Source organism: Chanodichthys erythropterus, chromosome 21 (genome assembly GCF_024489055.1).
Source record: "Chanodichthys erythropterus isolate Z2021 chromosome 21, ASM2448905v1, whole genome shotgun sequence".
In the NCBI taxonomy this organism is placed as follows: domain Eukaryota; kingdom Metazoa; phylum Chordata; class Actinopteri; order Cypriniformes; family Xenocyprididae; genus Chanodichthys; species Chanodichthys erythropterus.
The window spans coordinates 4,263,693-4,284,898 of record NC_090241.1 but is presented as its reverse complement, the minus strand read 5'-3'; the positions used below and the strand labels follow the sequence as shown (position 1 = coordinate 4,284,898).

The 21,206-nt window shown below is 36.5% G+C and overlaps 1 protein-coding gene across 2 annotated transcripts in view; it reads right to left on the bottom strand.

The window, feature by feature from the left end:
• Positions 1-21,206, bottom strand: part of gpd2 (glycerol-3-phosphate dehydrogenase 2 (mitochondrial)) — a 39,697-nt gene that overhangs the window by 14,101 nt on the left and 4,390 nt on the right. For both annotated transcript variants that reach the window (XM_067374881.1, XM_067374882.1), the window contains 10 exons: positions 18,792-18,963; positions 18,312-18,436; positions 17,395-17,492; positions 16,487-16,650; positions 9,475-9,639; positions 8,764-8,908; positions 8,455-8,648; positions 2,115-2,249; positions 1,255-1,430; positions 529-660 (listed from right to left, as the gene is read on the bottom strand). In XM_067374881.1, coding sequence (XP_067230982.1) covers positions 529-660; positions 1,255-1,430; positions 2,115-2,249; positions 8,455-8,648; positions 8,764-8,908; positions 9,475-9,639; positions 16,487-16,650; positions 17,395-17,492; positions 18,312-18,436; positions 18,792-18,963 — 1,506 coding nt within the window. The remainder of the gene's footprint in view (positions 1-528; positions 661-1,254; positions 1,431-2,114; positions 2,250-8,454; positions 8,649-8,763; positions 8,909-9,474; positions 9,640-16,486; positions 16,651-17,394; positions 17,493-18,311; positions 18,437-18,791; positions 18,964-21,206) is intronic.

The window sequence follows — 21,206 nt, the reverse complement described above, 5'->3', positions numbered from 1 at the left end:
CTCTCAATTGTGAGTTTATATCTCACAATTGTGACTTTATAACTCAGCACAGTTGCAACTGTGACTTTATATATCACACAATTCTGACTATAACTTGCAATTGCATGTAATATACTAGCAATTACCTTTTTTTCTCAGAATTGAGTTTATATCACACAATTCTGACTTTATAACTCGCAAAAACAAGTCATAATTGCGAGAAAAAAGGTCAAAATTGTGAGATAAAAAGGTCACAATTTCCTTTTTCTTTTTTCTTTTTTTGTATTCAGTGGCGGAAACAAGATTCCATGCTAATGAGAGTGACCCAGCAGCAACATTTTAACAATTTAGTTTTTTTATGGATTAACATAAAATTGCATTTAAATCCGAACACTCAGATCCTCTTTACATAAAAAAGCTTGGCTGAGAAAATGGCCAATGTCACCAGTTGCTAAGGTAGAACTGGTCAGCAATGTTTCAAATGCAGGGCTTAGCAAATGGTTAACTACAGGTTAATTCAGAAGTTAATTAGAATTTCAGAGTGCTTACCTCACTCTCTATGTAGGGAAATTCAGACACCAGGCGTTTCCCCAGTACGGGCCATCTCTTGCCTGTCACGTGGGCCATCTTAGCTACATCAAACGCTCTTCCTCCGTAGGTGGCTGCCAAGTGCTGGGCAACCTGTGAGTTTAGAAAATAAAATGTTATTCCTTTGGTCAGTGGTTCCCAACCACATTCCTGGAGGCCGACCAACACTGCATATTTTGCATGTTTCCTCAATCAAACACACCTGATTAAGGTTATCCACTCATTAGTAGTGACTCAAAGATCTAAAAAAAAAAAAAAAAAATTCATGGTGGGAAATTTCATGAGTCACCTAACAGGAAACCCACTGTAATCACTGTAATAGTTTAATATTTTAAAGATGTTTTCTTCATAGTTCTTTAACTAGCTTATGAACACCTATGCTTCGTTAAGCATTCTGACAAATAAACACGACCCCGTTTACATCGATTCAAACTCTTCTTTTATATCTCTCACCAAAGGTCAAGTGCTGTCAAAAATATCTGCATGCTGACCTTTTTAAATATGCTGGCAAAACAACATCCATGGTAGCGCTACGGCTCCATCAAGCTCTCGCGCTTCCAAACAAGGGTTTGCCAGACTTTCTCTTCCCCACAGAATCATGATGGACTGAAGCGTTACGGAGCAGTTGAACCTGCTCCAAAGACCTCTGACTGGCAGAATGCTAAGCAGTTAGGCTTCAAAACCCACCTCGTTTTCCAAGCCGTAGTCTTGAACCAAGCGAATGTACAGAGTGGGGGTCCAGTCCTTCCCACCCTCCAGCATCAGACCGACCGTCCTGCTGGGCCCGGCTGAGAGGTTATGGGCCTTTATGGCAGCATCAAGTGTCTCCTCAGCCATGGAACGATAGGTTGTCCACTTCCCACCTACAGTACACAGAGTGTTATGAAATCTTTATATGATCACAGAGGAACACTTGACAGTAACACAATTGGCCAATTCCTCATTACAAAACAGAGTTTTGTAAGTGTCACCCCCAAAGATGTTTATGTCTTTCTTTCTTCAGTTGAAAAGAAATTAAGATTTTGAGGAAAACATTCTAGGATTTTTCTCCACAGTCAAACGACCTTTACAAAAGAAGATAAAACAACGATGCCAGACAATTTTGAAGTTGGAGGAGAAAATGAGATGTTTTTCACCCTACCACGGTACTTTCCAGTGTGATTATGTAATGTGTGGTGCATTGCAGAGCAGTGCAAGACAAGCATTTGTGGTTAAAAAGTATATACATTTTAAATTTTTTAGAAAATGACCGATGGTTTCTCTAGATAAGACTCTTATTCCTCGTCTGGGATCATGTAGAGCCCTTTGAAGCTGCATTGAAACTGACATTTGGACCTTCAACCCGTTGAACCCCAGTGAAGTCCACTATATGGAGAAAAATCCTGGAAAGTTTTCATCAACAACCTTCATTTCTTTTCGACTGAAGGAAGAATTCATGCATCAATAATTTCAATCTTTTTCACACTGCACAAATCCAATTAAACCAATTTAAAGAAGAAAATATTTCTAACAAAATGGAGACCAAGGCATAAATTAGTGGCACTGACCAGCAATGGTGATGAGTCCGCTGTCGCTGATGTTGACGATGTGGTTACGACAGATGGACTGCGTGTCTTTGGAGTTGGGGTCGGTGACCAGCGGACGAATGCCACTCCAGGCCGCCAGGACATCCCCTCGCCGCACTGAGAACCAAAGAAACCAGAAACGCTGACAATCTCTGACAGCTGAAGTGTGCGTGCCGTGTATCTGACTGACAGGACTACAATAGGCTACGCTATTGTATGTCATACATGAAAATGACAGTGATGTCTGCAATAAAAGCTATTTTATCTGATAAATGACCACAGGGGAACATGGAAAGCGAGATTGTCCGTAAAAACTTGAATTGCTTTGCTACTTTGTTAAACCAACAAACCATTACTGGAACATCATGTATGAGTCCGGAGTCAATTTCCCTATTGTGGTGACATCTCAAGCATTAATTATTAAGAGGGAGTTGTGTATCGATCCACGGTACACCTGCCACTGTAATATGCAGGTTGATATTTCTGAATGGGGGGAAAAACACAGACAGCACTCTCATTATCAAAGGGCATCTCTGAAACATTTATGACAAGGCTAGGGAGCTCAGCAGACAGCAGACTTGGGAGACCAATAACACACACACACACACACATCGAGTCTAAATGAACCTCAGCAATAGAGCGCTGGCCTGTCGAATGCATTCAAGTAATCTAATTCTCAAGGGGAGAATTCAGTCCATTTCCAAGCTGTGGAACGCGCTCTGAGAGTTCTCGAAGAGTCACGATCGCCGTACCTATTATACGTAATATATCGGCAATCATATTGGTATAGGCCAATATTAGCATTTTAAAATTACTGGCTGTAAAGGGAAGCTAATAATTAGGGATGGGCGATACGGCCAAAAAATGTATCATAATAAAAATGTCCATATCAGTCGATATCGATAATTTTCACAATAAATCTCAAGTTTTTATTTCTTTCAAGTTTAAAAGCAGATCTTTGCTCCTAATTGAAAATTGTAGAAATCAGAAAGTTAATTGTGGTTTTATCATCAGAACATGACAAACGTTTGCCAAAGAGGTGAACATTTCATGTCACAAATTAATTTGACACGTTTTGACATGCACACTTGACAGTAGCTAGAGTTGGTATGCATTATGTAAATGTATGTTCATTAACAAAAACAGTAGCATGTGTAAAAATTGCAATAACCTCATTTTTATAAGGTAACAATTTGTCTTCGATAGTATTTGGATCATGTTAACCACAGATAAAACCATGCATTGCACCTCACTACGAAAGTAATTATATTGTTTCTATGGTATATGTTATCCAAAACAGTACTGTAATACTGTAATTATATTCAATAACTACTTTAATGGCACAATATGTAATTTTTGCGGCTAGAGGTCGCTTATTCAAAACAAAGGCATAGCTTGATGATGCTGTGAATGAGTGTGGAATCATGGGAGTTGTCGTCTTCACATCACATCCAAAGCTGATGGAAAGGAATCTGACAGACTTGGGCAGAAATCATGTTCATGGATGAGCTAATGTGTTACAGTTTTAATAACATTACGGTGGTATAAAGCAGGGCGGGTCAAGAGCCGTGGGACAAGGCCGCTGGAGCGAATGCTAATGATAGACACCGTTCTTGAGTTCAGCTGAGCTTTTATTATGATTATGCTGCAGTCTGCTGCTTCTGCTCTTTTCGTTGCATATGTGTGGTAATGCAGCGCTGTTTTACATGGTTAAAACAATCATACTAAACACATTTGAGTGTGTTGAAAGGTATGTTATAACGTTACTCTGTGCGTTTGCTTGGTGGCTGCTATGAGAGACTTGTGCACTTTGCAGTAATCTAGATCGATGATGTCCTGGTTTAAAATGGTTATTTCTCTGGATGTAAACATTGTTGGAAACATTTAGGATAATGTAAGTACACAAGTCAACTAAATATATAACACTGTTGTAGTGTTTTTTGGATGTTTTAATCTAAAAATCTTACATATTGTGCCTTTAATACATTTAATGTCTGTTAATAATATAATAAAATTAAATATGAATATCCCACATTTCTGCCACAATCCCATGGTTTTTACTGAAATATGCGACATTTCTGTCCCTCCAGATTTCATTAAAAGATCCTCATTTGTGCTCAGAAGATGAATAAAAGTCTTATAGGTTTGGAAGAATATGAACGTGAGTAATTAATGACAAAATTCTAATTTTGGGGTGAACGAACCCCTTTAAGCACAAAATTAAATCTTGAGGAACTTTCAGAAGAGTTTTCTCTGCACTCTTTGAACGAACATAAAAAAAAAGGATTTCCACATGACTAAGTTGCTTTATTTCAGCATTATGCAATTCTGCTATTCCAATTTAATGTACTTACGTTGGGTCAACTTAATTTATTAAGGTTGATTCAACTTATTTACTATGGTTGGGCACAGCTTAATTTAATAGTGTCAGCCCAACTAATTTGCAATGTTTTGGAAAATAAATAAAAAGCAATAATTAAATAAATAATTGTTTTCATATACATTGATTTTTACAATTAATTCTTCTTGTTTAATTTTGTGATTTATATAACTTTTGTGATGTTCTGTATTAGAAATCTAGATGTGATACTGGATTCATCCTAAATTGCCTTAACCAAAAACATTGTAAAGCCTATATTGATCATAAGTCCATTGGTGGCAATGGTTTTACAATCAACATAGGCTTACAATGCTTTTGGAAGATGCAACCCAGAGCACTATCACAGTGATTACTTTGTTATTAAAGTAATTTGAAAGTTTGTTAGCAGGTCCTCAATCAGGTACCACAATGGTAACCCTAAAACTATTAATTAACAGAAACTTTTAAATACCAACATAATAGAACAGTAAACATTAAAAAGTCTTTCCATTTTCTCATCTTCCTAAAAACTAAAATAACACTTTATTTCAACATTTACACTCCTAATTCAGCCCCTTTGCGAAGCATGATGGGAAGTGAAAATCCTGTTTGATTGAGTCCTGGTTGGGTTTACTTGATTTAAACATGTTATTCCAATATGAAAACATCAAGTTAAGTCAAAGAGTAATCGTTTCAATTCAATTTAACATGAATTAATCACATTTAAACCAGAAACCTGATACAATGGTATCAAAATAAATTGTTTAAATAAACTGAACAGCATCAAAAAATCTTTTTTTTTGAGTGTGTTTGTACATACGTTTAAGAATAATCTATTGATGTATACTGTATTATCTAAGGAGTTTTTTCCTCATCACCGTTTACTGGTTGTATTTTCTGTAAAGCTGCTTTGAATGACAATTATTGTTTAAAACTTCTATGCAAATAAATTTGGATAATCATATTTGGAGTGTTTGATGCATATTTGGTAAGTTTTGATTCAGATTAGATTAGAGCTTGTGTGTGAACGCCTCTTTAGAAAAAAGAAAAAAAAAGGAAAAACTTTATAGATTTATATCTGCCATCATATCAGTTATCTAAAACATAAAACAATTATTGGCAATCAGCTAGAAGTTCTATATTGGTTCCTTCAAACAGGTGATTGATTACCATAGGATCAATGCAAAGACATTTTAAATGAGAATATATATTAGAGAGTCCAAAAAAGAAATTGTTAAAATGTCTCTGTTCATCTCTGCAATCATCCTTCTCCCTCTCTCTCTCGACTCTCAAACAATATCTCTACTTGAGGCACAAACAACAAGATCTTGCCGTTACACTGTCAGTGTGACAAATCTCCCACAGTCAAATCCCTTTAGCTGCCTTCAGTAGAGCAGAGTCCAGTCCAGCCTCAGCCCTCCATCCAGAGGCAAGGTCTCTGTGTCATTCTTGCATCGCTCAATCCATCCTCATTCTCCACGATCTGCTTTATTCACACTTTCAAACAACCCTCCCGGGTCAACACAGTCGCCCGGTCACTAATTCTCGCCCGGAACAAAACAGAAGACACCCTGCCACATGGCAGCCGTCACATTGTGGTTTTTGAGAACACGTTCTGTTAAAAACAGACAGCTGGATGACTTTCTACAGTAGCTGAAAGACACATGCAGCGCTGAACGAGATAACGAGGCTCAGCAAACTCTTAACGACTTACTCAACAATCAGAGAAAGGAGGAAGCATTTTTTGCGAAGGGAAAATTAGTTATGAAGCTAATCAATCAAGCAATCAAGGCCGCATCCACCGCGCTTTGAACAATTAGAGGGCTGCGCTCAAAAATCAATACCTCTGCTTTCAGAGGGAGACGCCTGGAGTAGTTATCAGTCCCAACTAGATACTAGCAAGACCGTAACCATGTCTTGAACATTAGTGGGGACCATTTTTTCCCAGGGAGGGTGTTATTGGGTAATTAAAAGATTAAAAGATTAAAGGGGATTTAAGGGAATAACGAAAAAGAAATAAAAAAAAGGGGCAAAAGTTCCAGGTCTATTGTAGTTATTAAATAATCAATTTTAACTATTTGCAAATAATATTTTTTTTTAAAGATATATTCACTCTTATTTGTATATATCTGTCTAATAAGTCAAAACCCCAAAATGTTTCTTTTCTCGTCACATTCAGTTATGAATTACATTAATCATATCATATTCATCAAATAATAGCATGTTTTCAATTCAAAACGGCAAAATTTCTTAAAATTGTTGAGTAGTGCATCACTGGATATTACTGTCGGTCGCTGAATATTTAAATCATAAAACAGATATTAAATGTTTAGCTACTTATTCACCACATACTCTTTCACTGCTAAAATGAAAAAGATTCGCATTGGAATTTGCACTCGTCTTCTGTGAACTGTAAGCCCCGCCTTCTTGGATTTGATTGGCCAGCACTTATCCTGACAGTGATGAGCGCTGTTAAACCGCTGAGGCAGACCAGCCTAAAAATGCAACTTTTAAAACGTTAATATGCAACATGGTCATTTCCCCCTCAGTATCTATGGTGATTACAGCCCTGGTTACTAGACTGCCTGACTTGTATACCTAAAGTCTACTAAACTGGAACAACTAATTTTGTTCTTAATGCACTTTAATTGTGCAGAAGTAGTGCTGAGATCCAACTAAAGATATACTTAAAGGGATAGTTCACCCAAAAATGAAAATTTGATGTTTATCTGCTTACCCCCAGAGCATCCAAGATGTAGGTGACTTTGTTTCTTCAGTAGAACACAAATGATGATTTTTAACTCCAACCGTTGCTGTCTGTCAGTCAAATAATGCTAGTGGATGGGAACTTCTACAATAACAGTAAATAAAACTTGCTTAGACAAGTCCAAATTAAACCCTGCAGCTCGTGATGACACATTGATGTCCTAAGACACGAAACAATCGGTTTGTGCGAGAAACCGAACAAGTTGGACATAGTGGTGTATTAGAGGTAAAAAATTATATAAATACTGTTCGGTTTCTCGCACAAACCGATCGTTTCGTGTCTTAAGATATCAATGTGTCGTCATTAAAAATCATCATTTGTGTTCTACTGAAGAAACCAAGTCACCTCTTGGATGCGCTGGGGGTAAGCAGATAAACATCAAATTTTCATTTTTGTGTGAACTATCCCTTTAAGTTTATTTGATTGTGCTAAAGTGAAACTATTGCAGGTATACTTTAGGTACACTTGAAATATCTTGCAGACTGATATTATATAGAGATCATACAATCCTGATATTAAAACACTTTTTAAGCATAATATTAAGAAACATGGGTAACACTTTAGTATAGGCAATATAAACTATTAACTATGAATTTTCCCTCAAAAAACTCCTAATTTACAGCTTATTAATAGTTAGTGAGGTATTTGTTAAGTTTAGGTATGGGGTAGGATTAAGAATCTAGAATAAGGTCATGCAGAATAAGGCATTAATATGTGCTTAATAAATACTAATAAATAGCCAATATTCTAGTAATATGCATGCTAATTAGCAACTAGTTAAAAGACCCTAAAATAAAGTGTTACCAAAATGTGCATTGTGCAATAAAGAAATACTCCAAATAAAGTTTAATTATAATTTTATATCAATAAGTGATATGTCAATAAATGTTAATGGATTTGAAGTATACTTAAATGTATTTTAAATAGATTTTGGTGTTTTTTTTTTTGTTTTGTTTTTTTTACCAGGGTTGAAATTTAAATCTACAGACGGAAATAGATAAAGTGCAATAAAATAAACACTTAAAAGTGCATTTTGGATGTTTTCTTTGACTAGTCTGAAAAACAAAGGTTTTTTTTCCCCCTGTAGTGTCGTGCATTAAAAAGACTTTAAGTTTTCTTTTTGCTCTAGGTGTAGCACTGTCAGCATGTCACATTTTAAAACCACTCAAAAGAAGGTATAGGCAGGGTAATATTACCTTCTACGTCAGGGCTGAGGTAATTGCGGACTTCGTTCAGGATAAAGTTGATGTCATCCTCCATAGGGATGGGATGGGCTGTGACTTCAGTGGGCGTGTCTGTCGTGCCGGCGATAGTCATCTTCTCCCAGGGCAGGAAGAATATGACACGGCCGTCACTGGTGGCAGGGTCTAGCAGCCCCATGTTGTCTGGGCTATAACAGCGAGGAGGATACAGACGTACGTCATCTCTCTCTACGCGGTTAACACCATAAAAATACACTTGAGGAAAAACGAAGTAGAACAAGTTTGAAGAATTCAGGGAGGTACCTGTAGTATCCAGGGATGACAATGTGCACTCCTGCACTAGGCTGGCAGATGTTGGCAGTTTTCTGGTTGTCCATTTTGCGCAGTGAGTCAGTGAAGGGACCGGTAGCGTTGATGACACATTTGGCACGAACGTCAAACTCCTGCCCTGCAAACAACAGCGAGGTGTTACTCTGAACTGAACACCGCTGACCTGACCTCAGGGGTCATTTGCTAAGAATGGAAGACAAATCTCTTCATAAAAGGATTATGAGCAAATAATTTAAAAGCGTAACTGAAAGGTGATGAGAAAACACTGGTTTGTGTGGAAATCTATATGCAGACCTTGCATTAAGATCTCTGTCAATATTTTGATTATTTAAATGCAGTCACGTTTACCATTGTTTGGCAAAATCCAGTCATTTCAATAGGAATCCACTCGATCTGAAATTGTGTATGAGGCCGAAAGACTTCCCCACGCAGATTTCGCAACTTGTTCAAGTCGGTCAGGTGCATTCACTGTGCTGACCGTCAGAAACCTGCTTGGTTTGAAAGTGACTTCTGTTTGAGCTGTGCTTCATAAATCGTGACACCATTGACAACAGACAACGTACCTTTTATGTCAGTTAAAATTCTGCAAATTTCGCTAATGCGACCGCACCTTTTGAAACTTAAAAATGTCAGTTTTCTTGCACTAAAATAGATCATTTAGTTTTCGGGATGGGCATATCTCACCTGTGGTCATGTCTCGGCAGCGGGCTCCACAAACTTTCTCTTGTCCCGTTTTTGGATCTGGTTTCTTTAGCAGATGAACCACCTCTGTGTAGTTAGCGATAGCAGCACCATGACGGGCCGCTGTAAGAGCGATGGCCAGGTTCATACGGGCGTCATTGTGCTGTCCTGAAAAGGAATAAACGTAGTAAGCTAAGTATAGAACTTATACTTCATTTAAATAAAGCTAATTAGTACCATCCCTAAAGCTAAAACTAAAAAAAAAAAAAAAAACTTTTTTGCAGTACATTGAAACACTTTCCCCATAAAACTAGAATCTCTAAAAATGTGTTTGTCAGATTTAGCTCACCTCTTAACTTACCACCGACGTAATGGTTTTTATAATGTACAAACTGTATTTTCTATCCTCTTACACTAAATCTAACCCAACCCATCACAGAAAACTTTCTGCATTTTTAAAATAAAATACTGTTTAGTATGTTTTTAAAGCCATTTTAAAGGATTAGTTCACTTCAGAATTCAAATTTCCTGATTATTTACTCACCCCCATGTCATCTAAGATGTTTATGTCTTTCTTTCTTCAATCGAACAGAAATGAAGGTTTTTGAGGAAAACATTTCAGGATTTTTCTCCATATAGTGGACTTCACTGGGGTTCAACGGGTTGAAGATTCAAATGTCAGTTTCAGTGCAGCTTCAAAGAGCTCTACAGATGAGGAATAAGAGTCTTATCTAGCAAAACAATCTAAAAAAAAAAAAAAAAAATTAAATACTTTTTAACCACAAATGTCTCATCTTGCACTACTCTGTGATGCGCCACGCATTACATAATCATGTTAGAAAGGTCACGCATGACGTAAGCAGAAGTACCAATCCAGTGTCTGCAAAAGGAACGTGCAAAGAATAAGTCAAATGGCCTTTACAAAAAAGAAAAAAAGAAAAAAAAAGTAAAACAATGATGTCGTTGGAGGAGACATTGAGATAGAGACCTTTCCAAAGTGATTATGTAATGCGTGGCGCATCACAGAGTAGTGCAAGATGAGACATTTGTGGTTAAAAAGTATATAAATTTAATTTTTTTTTAGATTGTTTCTCTAGATAAGACTCTTATTCCTCGTCTGGGATCATGTAGAGCTCTTTGAAGCTGCACTGAAACTGACATTTGGACCTTCAACCCGTTGAACCCCAGTGAAGTCCACTATATGGAGAAAAATCCTGGAATGTTTTCCTCAAAAACCTTCATTTCTGTTCGACTGAAGAAAGAAAGACATAAACATCTTGGATGACATGGGGGTGAGTAAATTATTAGAAAATTTGAATTATGAAGTGAACTAATCCTTTAAGTACGAGGACTCGAGGAAATGTCCTCATAAACCACGTTTATGTTGTAATAACAGTCATTATACAAATCTGTGTCCTCGTAAATCATATAAACTGTGCACGCACACACACACACACACACACACACTATAAATACTATAATCTAACTTTAACCCTAAAAGAAAACTTTCTGCACGATTTTTTTTGTTTATTTTCTTTATTTACCGCTTTTACAAAGTAGGATGCCTTCAAAAGGAGGTTTTGGAAGATTTTGTCAGATTTAGCTCACTTCTTGGGTGCAAATTTGTCCCCAAAATGTGGTTAAGTAGGTACACAATGATTTAGTGTACATGCCAGAGGCCACTTTGTTAAAGGGTTCACCCAAAAATGAAAATTCTGTCATCATTTACTCACACTCGAGTTGTTCCAAACCTGTATGAATTTATTTCATGTGCCCCACTGACTTCCATAGTATTTTTATTTATTTTTTTCATACTATGGAAGTCAAAGGGGTCCATCACCTGTTTGGTTATCCATTTACTTCAAAATATATTCTTTTTTGTTCAGCAAAAGTAAGAAATTCATGCAGGTTTGGAACAACTTGAGTTGAGTAAATGATGACAGAATTTTCATTTTTGGGTGAACAATCCCTTTAAGACTTGCTTCATGACCGCAACGTTTTAAGTGGAGTGACGGTGTTCAATACTGTTATAGGGTCATTCGAGGCATTTAAACAATTTCAGACACATTTGAAACATGAATTACAGGAAACCTTGAAGCCGACGCGATATCACTCTATTACGGCAACTAAAGAGCTTCTAGATTTAGAAAACGCCTCAGTGTTTTCAATGCTAAAGAACCAGAGGGATAGGTAACCTACGTAAGCATGTCTAATGCTAACACATGCTCGGGGCAACTCCATCAGACAATAAAATAATAACACAGGCAGGAAGCCTGTTTAAAGGGCACACTTCTCAAAGAATAATGTGCAGTGAAGGCACCAGCATGCTTTGTTAGAGATCCCATGAACCTGTGCTGGCTGGGTTTGAGCTCACGGCTCTGCGCTCGAATCATGATGCAGGGAAAACATCCATGTTGAGAAGGATAATGTGCGCATATGCATGCTGGAATATTGTTAATATCAAATAAGAGGACGAATCACAGCTCACACGGAAAGCTATGTCCCGCAGCACAGATAGCAAACGCTTGGCTGAGCTTGAATGTTTATTCGAGTACAGCTCGCAGGTATGGCGAAAAGAGCAGGGCTTTTGTGCTGCAAGCAAAATTATAATGAAATAAAGAAACCGTGACATTACAAATGACTGAAAACGCAGATAAGGGAGTTTTAGCGTCAGATTAGATTAATAAAAAAGACCTACAGAAAGAATGAATGACATATCATAGCGGAGGAAGGATGTGACGGGTGGATGAGATAGGCTACTGAAAGAAAGAAAAGGGAGAGAGGACACAAGGAGGATGAGGGACAGGAGCAGAAGAAGCGATGCGAGTAGGGGAAAAAGAGAGAGAGAGAGAGAGAGAAATAGAGGGAGGCAAATAGCGACAGGCAGGCTGCGATCTCCAGCGGAGAAGGTCAGATTCGGAAATGTCACGGCCGTGATTGTTCCAGATTGAATAATTGGAGAGAAAAGCCGGCTGACAACCCAGGGGAAGGAGGGATGGTGGGTGGGTGGGTGTGGGGGGGGACGGACGTGGGGAGAAGAACGAATAAAACCTCTAAACTGTCATTACAATCGCTGGTTTCGATTCTCCACACACATACATACGCAAATTAAGACGCTTTTTAACGCAGTCACTGGGCGGCACGTAAACGCGCCGCGGCAGGGAACAGAGCATCCAGACGTCTCTTCGCCTCTGTTTCTCCCACAGATGGACGCGATGTGACAGATCGCTGCTCAGATAGCCGCCGCACTCCCCCTGAATATAAGCTGCCCGCGCACCCTGCGAGGGACCGTGTGTATCGGTGTGGGCCAAATGTAGTTTGACAGGAAGCACCGGAAGGCAGGGTTGGAGGGCGGGGCTTGTGCTGCCCCGGACGGGACCTTGAATAAAGGGGACACATTCTGCACACCCAGACTAACCAGGAACATATGGAAGTTTTGCCTGGTGGCAGCCTCGGGCGGCACAGGGAGCAGACGGGCCAACAGAGACACGGGCACAACGAGTTTGGCCGCAACAGCCGGTGGCGGTTTTCCAGAGATTATGCAGGAATGTCACAGAGACAAATGAGCTTGCACTTATTGCTGCATAAAACAACAAATGACAACAGTTATGATGCTTTAATGAGAACAAATCATGAATTGATCATTATGATCACAACTTTTAATAAAGGGATAGTTCAGCTAAAAATGAAAATTATCCCATGATTTGCTCACCCAAGACTATCTTCTTTCAGACAAATACAATCAGATATATTTAAAAATATCCTGGCTCTTCCAAGCTTTATAATGGTAGTAAACGAGAGGCGTGATTTTGAAGCCCAAAAAAGTGCATTCATCCATCATAAAAATAATCCATACAGCTCCAGGGGGTTAATAAAGGCCTTCTGAAGCAAAGCGAAGGGTTTTTGTAAGAAAAATATCTATATTTAAAACTTAATTAACTATAATAACTAGCTTCCGGCAGATGGCCGTACGCATCTATTTGCGGAGGAAGAGTGAACTCTGACCCGACGCATTACGTAATGACGAATGTGGAAGTGCAGAGGATAGAGCAAAACAAAACACCGGTCACGAATTACAAGTCTAAAAGGATCATTTTTAAAGAGAAATGTCAGAGGATTTCGATAAAAGAGAAGAAGAACTTGAGTTTGTTGCAGAGCCCTATTTGTTTCAACTGCAAGAGCCGTCTAAGCTTACGAAACTCCAACCTGCGTCACGGGTTACTTTTGTGCCCCAAGTCAACTTGCATACGGTCGTCTGCCAGATGCAGTTTATAAAGTTTTAAATATTTTCCTTACAAAATAACATTGCTTCGCTTCAGAAGGCCTTTATTAAAGGATTAGTTCACTTTCAAATGAAAATTAGCCCAAGCTTTACTTGTTATGAAGTAAAATATTGAGTGTCCGCCAGATCACCTTCCGTATTCAATGTACAAAGAAAGTGTAAAACAGTTCAAAAAGCTCACGCTACGTCCTAGGCCTTCCTTATTCAACTTACGGAAAAAGTGTAACTGACGCAACACCAGTATGGAAGGCGGTCTGGCAGAAGCTAGATATTTTACTTTATAACTTGTTAAAAATTGATTTTTTTTTTTTTTTACACAAATGCATTGCTTCACTTCAGAAGGACTTTATTAACCCCCCGGAGCCATGTGGAGCACATGTTTATGATGGATGGATGTGGATGGAAGCACTTTCTTCAGCTCATACTCGTGACCCCTGTTCATTGGCATTATAAAGCTCAGATGTGTCAGGATATTTATTAATATTCCTCAGATTGTGTTCATCAGAAAGAAGAAAGTCATATACACCTAGGATGGCTTGACGGTGAGTAAAGCTTGGGGTAATTTTCATTTGAAAGTGAACTAATCCTTTAACCCCCTGGAGCTATATTGATTATTTTTATAATGGATGAATGCACTTTTTTGGGCTTGAAAATCTCACCCCTCTCTTCACTGCCATTATAAAGCTTGGAAGAGCCAGGATATTTTTTAAATACATCTCCTATTGTGTTCGTCAGAAAGAATATAGTCATATACACCTAGGATGGCTTGAGGGTGAGTAAATCGTGGGATAATTTTTATTTTTGGGTGAACTATCCCTTTAATGAGCTCATTGTTTCTGCCTAAATTATTTCATGTTAGCTAACCGAATGATTTTTATTATCTTAAAACTGTACATTTCTGCCATATAGACATTACTTTGATACAGTCACTTCTGATAAAAGATTACTCTAAATCTAAGTTGTGAAAAGCACTATACAAATAAATGTGAATTGAACTGAATTGGCTCACTAAAAGAAAATATCTCTCTCCTTATTCTCTCTATCACATGCTTAGCAAAAGCAATACTCAGAAAAATTTGTATTGTTTTAAAGAGCAAAACAATATTCCTCTACTATTTCTCACTGTTATAGGCTAGGCTAGACCCTATTTAGCAGGGGCGTCAGCATTCTACTCCAGTGAAATCACAAAATTAACTGCAATCAATAAGCCAGTGTTACTGATATGCAACTACTGGCAAACAAATGCAAATAATAAATTATTTTAAAAAGTCAGATTCAAACCTGTAACAAGAAATATACCTCTGAATTCAGGGTGCGAATCTATGGGTTGACAGCAATTCAATTCGAAACACAGCTCAATTCGATTTGATTGTTCTCTAAAGGTCACATATGTAAATAATGAAAAGAGAAAAGCAATATCATCTAGAAGATTGAATTGTTTTATGGCAGCAATGATACCAGTAAAACGGCACTGTTTATCTAACAGCAAGGTTTCCAAGCAGGTGAAAGATTTTTGTTTGTTTTTTCCAGTTGAGGTCATGTTGGGAAGCTTAGCAATGGTATAACAATGTTTGCCTCTAGTCTTTTAATGTCTTTAAATGTGGCATTATGTGTTATTGTAGTATGTATGCTACCATTCAAAAGTTTGGGGCCAGAAAGATTTTTTTAAAGAAATTATTTCCTTGATTCAGCAGTGATGCATTAAAATCGATCAAAAGTGAAAGGAAAGACACTTATACGGTTAGAAAATATTTCTATTTCAAATAAATTGTTCCTTTGAACTTTCTATTCATAAAAGAATGTTGAAAAAAATATTAGTTTCCACAGAACAACTGTTTTCTATGGAAGCTTTTTTCCACCACTAAATAAAAATGAAAAAGGTAATTGCGACTTTTTATCTCACAATACTGACTTTTTTTTTGCACAATTGCAAGTTTACATCTCGCAATTCTGACTTCTTATCTCAGAATTGTGAGATATAAACTCACAATTGCGAGAAATAAAGTCAGAATTGCGATATATAAACGTACGATTGTAGGATATAAACTCGCAATTCTGACTTTTTACTTGCAATTCTGACTTTTTTATTGAAATTGGAAGATATAAAGTCACAATTGAGAGTTATAAAGACCAATTTCTCCGAATTGCAAGTTTATATCTCTTAATTAATGACTTTATAACAGTCAGAAAAAATCAATTGCGAGTTTATATCATGCCATTGTGAGAAAAAAGTTAGAATTGTCTTTGATACTTTTTATTCAGTGGCGGAAACAAGCTTTCACAGTTTTCAACACTGAAGATAATAATAATAATAATAATAATTGTTTTTTAAGCACCAAATCAGCATATTAGTGATTTGAAATGATTATTGAAAGGATCATGTGGCACTGAAGACTGAAGGAATGCTGAAAATTTAAACAAATAAATACATTACATCTTATAATACATTAAAAACAGAAACACTCATTTTAAATTGTAATAATATTTCACAATATTACAGTTTTTCAGTATTTTCCATATTTAAATAATTGCGGCCTTAACTTACCTACCCAAACTTTTGAACTTTTATAATATAAAATTACTCCAGTAAATTCATTCATTTTTAGCATTTTAAAATGATTATTGGCCAACAGAGATGAGAAAGAAAAAGAAAATGTGCATAGTTACACTAGCTCTGAACATCATATTTCAGATCATACTCAAGACTGAAATCTTAGATTCGTTCCTGCTCACCATCATAATAGACAATGGCTCCCACGAGCTTGTCTTTCTTCAGCATAGGGAAGAGCTCCAGCGCTTTTCTCTTGCTCAGGACATAGCTGCTCTTCAGACAGTGTGATCCAGCAACCAGGTCGTACATTTTAATGCCGGCCCAGTAATACGGCAGCTGCCACCACCTGGTTAGAACATGTCCAGTAAAAATAACACACTATTACTCTCTGTTTCTGCTGACAAACATGGCTGAGAAAAATGAATTCAGCAAATGTACTGACTGCATTCAAATATACAAACAAGGATTTAGTGAGGTAAAAAAAAAACGTAAACCAAGCTAAGCTGGTCTCAGGCTGGTTTAAGCACTTTTTTAGCCAGGTTTATTAATAATTAAAATAGATATGGTTGAACATGGGCAGAACTGGATTTGTCCAAGTACCGCTAAGTCATATAGCACCTTGTGACATTTGTTTTATGTTAAAAAAAAAAAAACCTGACAGGCAAATGATGTAATCTTGAGGTTTCTCATTTCTGTGACCCTTTCACACTTCTCTGGCTGCTTTAAATATCAGAGCAAGACATAAATGCCACGAGTAATTAGTAATGATGATGGTAAGGACAGGAAGATCCTTTAAAAACCCAGAATGACAAGGGGCAGAGACTGGGCAGGCGAGAGGTTCAGCATTGATCCAGAGAATTTCCGAACACCAACTGCTGCGGGTGACCATATGAAAGGTCCGATGCCATTTCATTTTTATATACAAAAACTGTATTTTATGTATCTAGGACGTCTCCAGTTTTTCTCTTTAACTTTCTGCCATCAAAGCCCCATATGTTCCTTCCTCTTTTCTCTTTAATGAAGTGTTTTTATTGTCTGATTTGTAAATTAGTGAACAAAAAGTAGCAATTAGATAAACTGGTTTTCTTACTTGTAAACAGGAAGCATTATAGGTAAAGGTGCAGACAGGTGAGGGGCAATGTCCAGCAGATTGGCACGTTCGTGAAGGGCCTCTTTCACCATCATGTACTGAGAAGGCAGAAATAAAGCTGTTAAACAACATTTATGGGTCCAGAGGATTCATGTACATATATTTTCAGGATATATTTGAGATGTAAATGCATGTAATTTATGTTGTAGAACAAAATATAAAGATTTCTTCAATTAATCTTAACCATGTTAATTTAGTCATAAATTGAAGAAAATCTAATCTAAAAACTCAAGTTGTTGTATTATCTTCATTTGGAGGCTTTTGACTGCATATGTTGATATATACAATTATTTATATTCATATATTTTCGTAGTCATTTTACTTCGTATCATATATATTATATATATATATATATATAATTTTTTATTACACTATTAGTTTTAGTTATTTCAGTACATTAATTTGAACTATATGAAAATAAGAAATATTGCCTTGGCAACTAGCTGAAATACAATAAGTTTTTGTATATTTTATTTCAGTTAACGTTCATTTTATTTCAAGTTACAAAAATGTTTTTTATGATTTAGTTTTACTTAATTAAATAACCCTGTTTTAAATATATAGTTTTTAAATTTGGCCAACAACCGATTTTGACTGCAGTTTAAAATCTTTCATCTCCAATTATAATTTACAGCATCATTTTTCATTGTACTTATAATCAGACTTACTGAAACAGTTGATGGTCCAGCTAAGTTTTAGTTATTCATCCTCCACACTGATGCCTCAGATCTACTAAATGTTTGTGCTTCTCTCTGTCTGTCTGATAGTTGCTCAAAATGTCACAGTGGTGGCGTAAGCGGCCTCGCAATCCTTCTTCTAAAATATTAGGGGCAAATAGGGAAAAATGGGGCCTTCACCTGCTCATAATCTAGTTTCATGATGGCTTTCTGCAGATAGCGGACTCCTCCGTGAATGAGCTTGGTGCTTCTGCTGCTGGTGCCCGATGAAAAATCGCTCCGTTCTACCAGGGCGGTCTTCAGATCTGGACGAGGGGGCAGAAAGACAGGTAAGGAACGGATTAGACAATGAACTGGCATTTTAAGACCTTATGGTGCCAAATATTTAGACTGCAGCTGCTGTCATTTACATATGGCTTTCTCCATCTCTGTAAAATCACAACATGCTTATTGCACCCAGGCGCATTCTGTCTGCCTCCAGACTTTGCAAAATCCAATATAAATCATCACCTTATATTTTATATATATATATATATACCCAATAAACTAAATGAACACTAAAAATGCATATGGATCCATTATTGGATTGAAACTGACCTGCACAATAAACACACTCATGCACGGTTAATATTGAAAAACTTTGTCAAAAACAGTACATACTTCGTGTGACAGCATCTAAGGCACATCCTGAGCCTGTGGCTCCGCCGCCCACCACCAAGACGTCAAACTCCTCTGTGTTTTGCAGTGCTGAAAGCTGCTCAGCTCTTGTTGGGAGAGCATCTTTAAACGGCACCTTTAGCTCGCCCTGCGCCTCAACGTATGCCAGCCGGGCCTGAATACATCCAGCAGGTGCAAAACAAAAAAAGAACATTGTGACAATGCGGTCAAATGCATTACAGTAGATGTTAGGCTCTCAAAAGATGCAATCCAGAATTGATATTCTATAAGCTTTACTGTGTAACTGCATGTAAAATTACAGTCTTTTACAATTCTAGATTCAAACCTTTCAATTATTAATATTTTTCTGGATTGATCTTAAAAATAATAATAATAATAATATTTAGACGTAAATTAAGTTTAAATAAGATTCATTAAACAAGACAATTAAACAGATGTCTATAAAAGTACTAGTGAAGCACTGATCATGCACTTTTCATATTAATCGCCCCACATCAAGACAACATACAATATATTTCATGAAACAATTATGTTAGTCACCATGCCAAGACATAGGAATTAAGTGGGATGCATTATTGGAAATCTCAAATTAGTGTTGGGTTATCAGAGTTCTAGTTCAGTTATTTCAGTTGACATCTAGGTTTCAGGTCTAGTTTTAATTTTAAGAGAGTTAAAAACATTCAAATTAGCATTCATGACATGGTCACTCTTTATGGCAATTTGCACTTTTAATATTATTATAACTATGGAAGTTTGTTTCCACCACTAAATAAAAAAATAATAAAAAAAGGTAATTGTGACTTTTTATCTCATAATTCTGACTTTTTTCTCACAATTGCCAGATTGCATCTAACAATTTGGACTTTTTTTCAATAGCGAATTATAAAGTCAAAATTGCAAGATATAAACTAGCAATTCTGACTTTTTTTTTTTTCTCACAATTGTGAGTTTTATTATGCAATTCTGTTTTTATAACAGAATTGAGATATATAAATTCACAATTGTGAGTTATAAAGTCAGAACTACAAGATATAAACATGCAGTCTTTTTTCTCCTCACAATTAGACATTATATATATATTTATATCACAATTCTGAGAAAAAATTCAGAATTGCGAGAAAAAAAGTCATATAAACTCACAATTCTGACTTTTTTCCTCGCCATTGCGAGTTTGAATCTTATTTTTCAATTACGAGTTATAAAGTCAGAATTGCGTGTTATAAACTTGCAATTCTGACATTTTTTCTCTGAAATGTGAGTGAATTAGTTTTTCTCGCAATTGAGTTTTTATTACACAATTCTGACTTTATAACTTAAAATTCTGACTTTTTCTCAGAATAGTGAGTTATAAACTCGCAATTCTGAGAAAAAAAAGTCAACTCGCAATTGCAAGTTTATATCACGCAATTCTGGCTTTATATCAAGCAATTCAGACTTTATATCAAGCAATTCAGACTTTATATCAAGCAATTCTGACTTTATATCAAGCAATTCAGACTTTATATCAAGCAATTCAGACTTTATATCAAGCAATTCAGACTTTATATCAAGCAATTCAGACTTTATATCAAGCAATTCAGACTTTATATCAAGCAATTCAGACTTTATATCAAGCAATTCTGACTTTATAACTCACAATTGTGAGTTTGTCGAAATTCTGAGAAAAAAGTCAGAATTGTGAGATAAAAAAATCCGAATTACCTTTTTTATTTTTTATTTCATGGTGGAAACAAGCTTCCACACATAACAGACAACAATATTTAATATTTTATCCTTATGCTAAATACCAGTTTAGGTATATAAAATCCCAAAATACAACTGCTCTTTTCGATGAATCTCACACTTTAGTTTGAGGAACACATATTCACTATTAACCACAACTTTTGCCTCAATAAACTAATTTACTGCTTATTAATAGTTATTAAGGTAGTTGTTGTAATGATAACATTTAGGTATGGGGTAGGATTAAAGGGATAGGTTCCCAAAAAATGAAAATCCTGTCATCATTTACTCACCTCAAGTTGTTCCAAACCTATGTGAGTTTCTTTCTTCTGCTGAACACAAAAGAAGATATTTTGAAGAATGTCTGTAACCAAACAGTTGATGGTCCCCATAGTATTTTTTGTCCATCACCTGTTTGGTTACCCATTTTCTTCAAAATATCTTCGTTTCTGTTCAGCAGAAAAAAGAAATGTATACAGGTTTGGAACAAATGAATATTCATTTTTGGATGAACTATCACTTTAAGGGATGTAGAATATGGTCGTGCAGAATAAGGCATTAATATGTGCTTTAAAAGTACTAATAAAACAGCCAATAATACGCAAGCTAATAAGCAACCAATTAACAGTGAGAATTGGTCCCCAAACTAAAGTCAAACAGTATGAAATTGTGAAT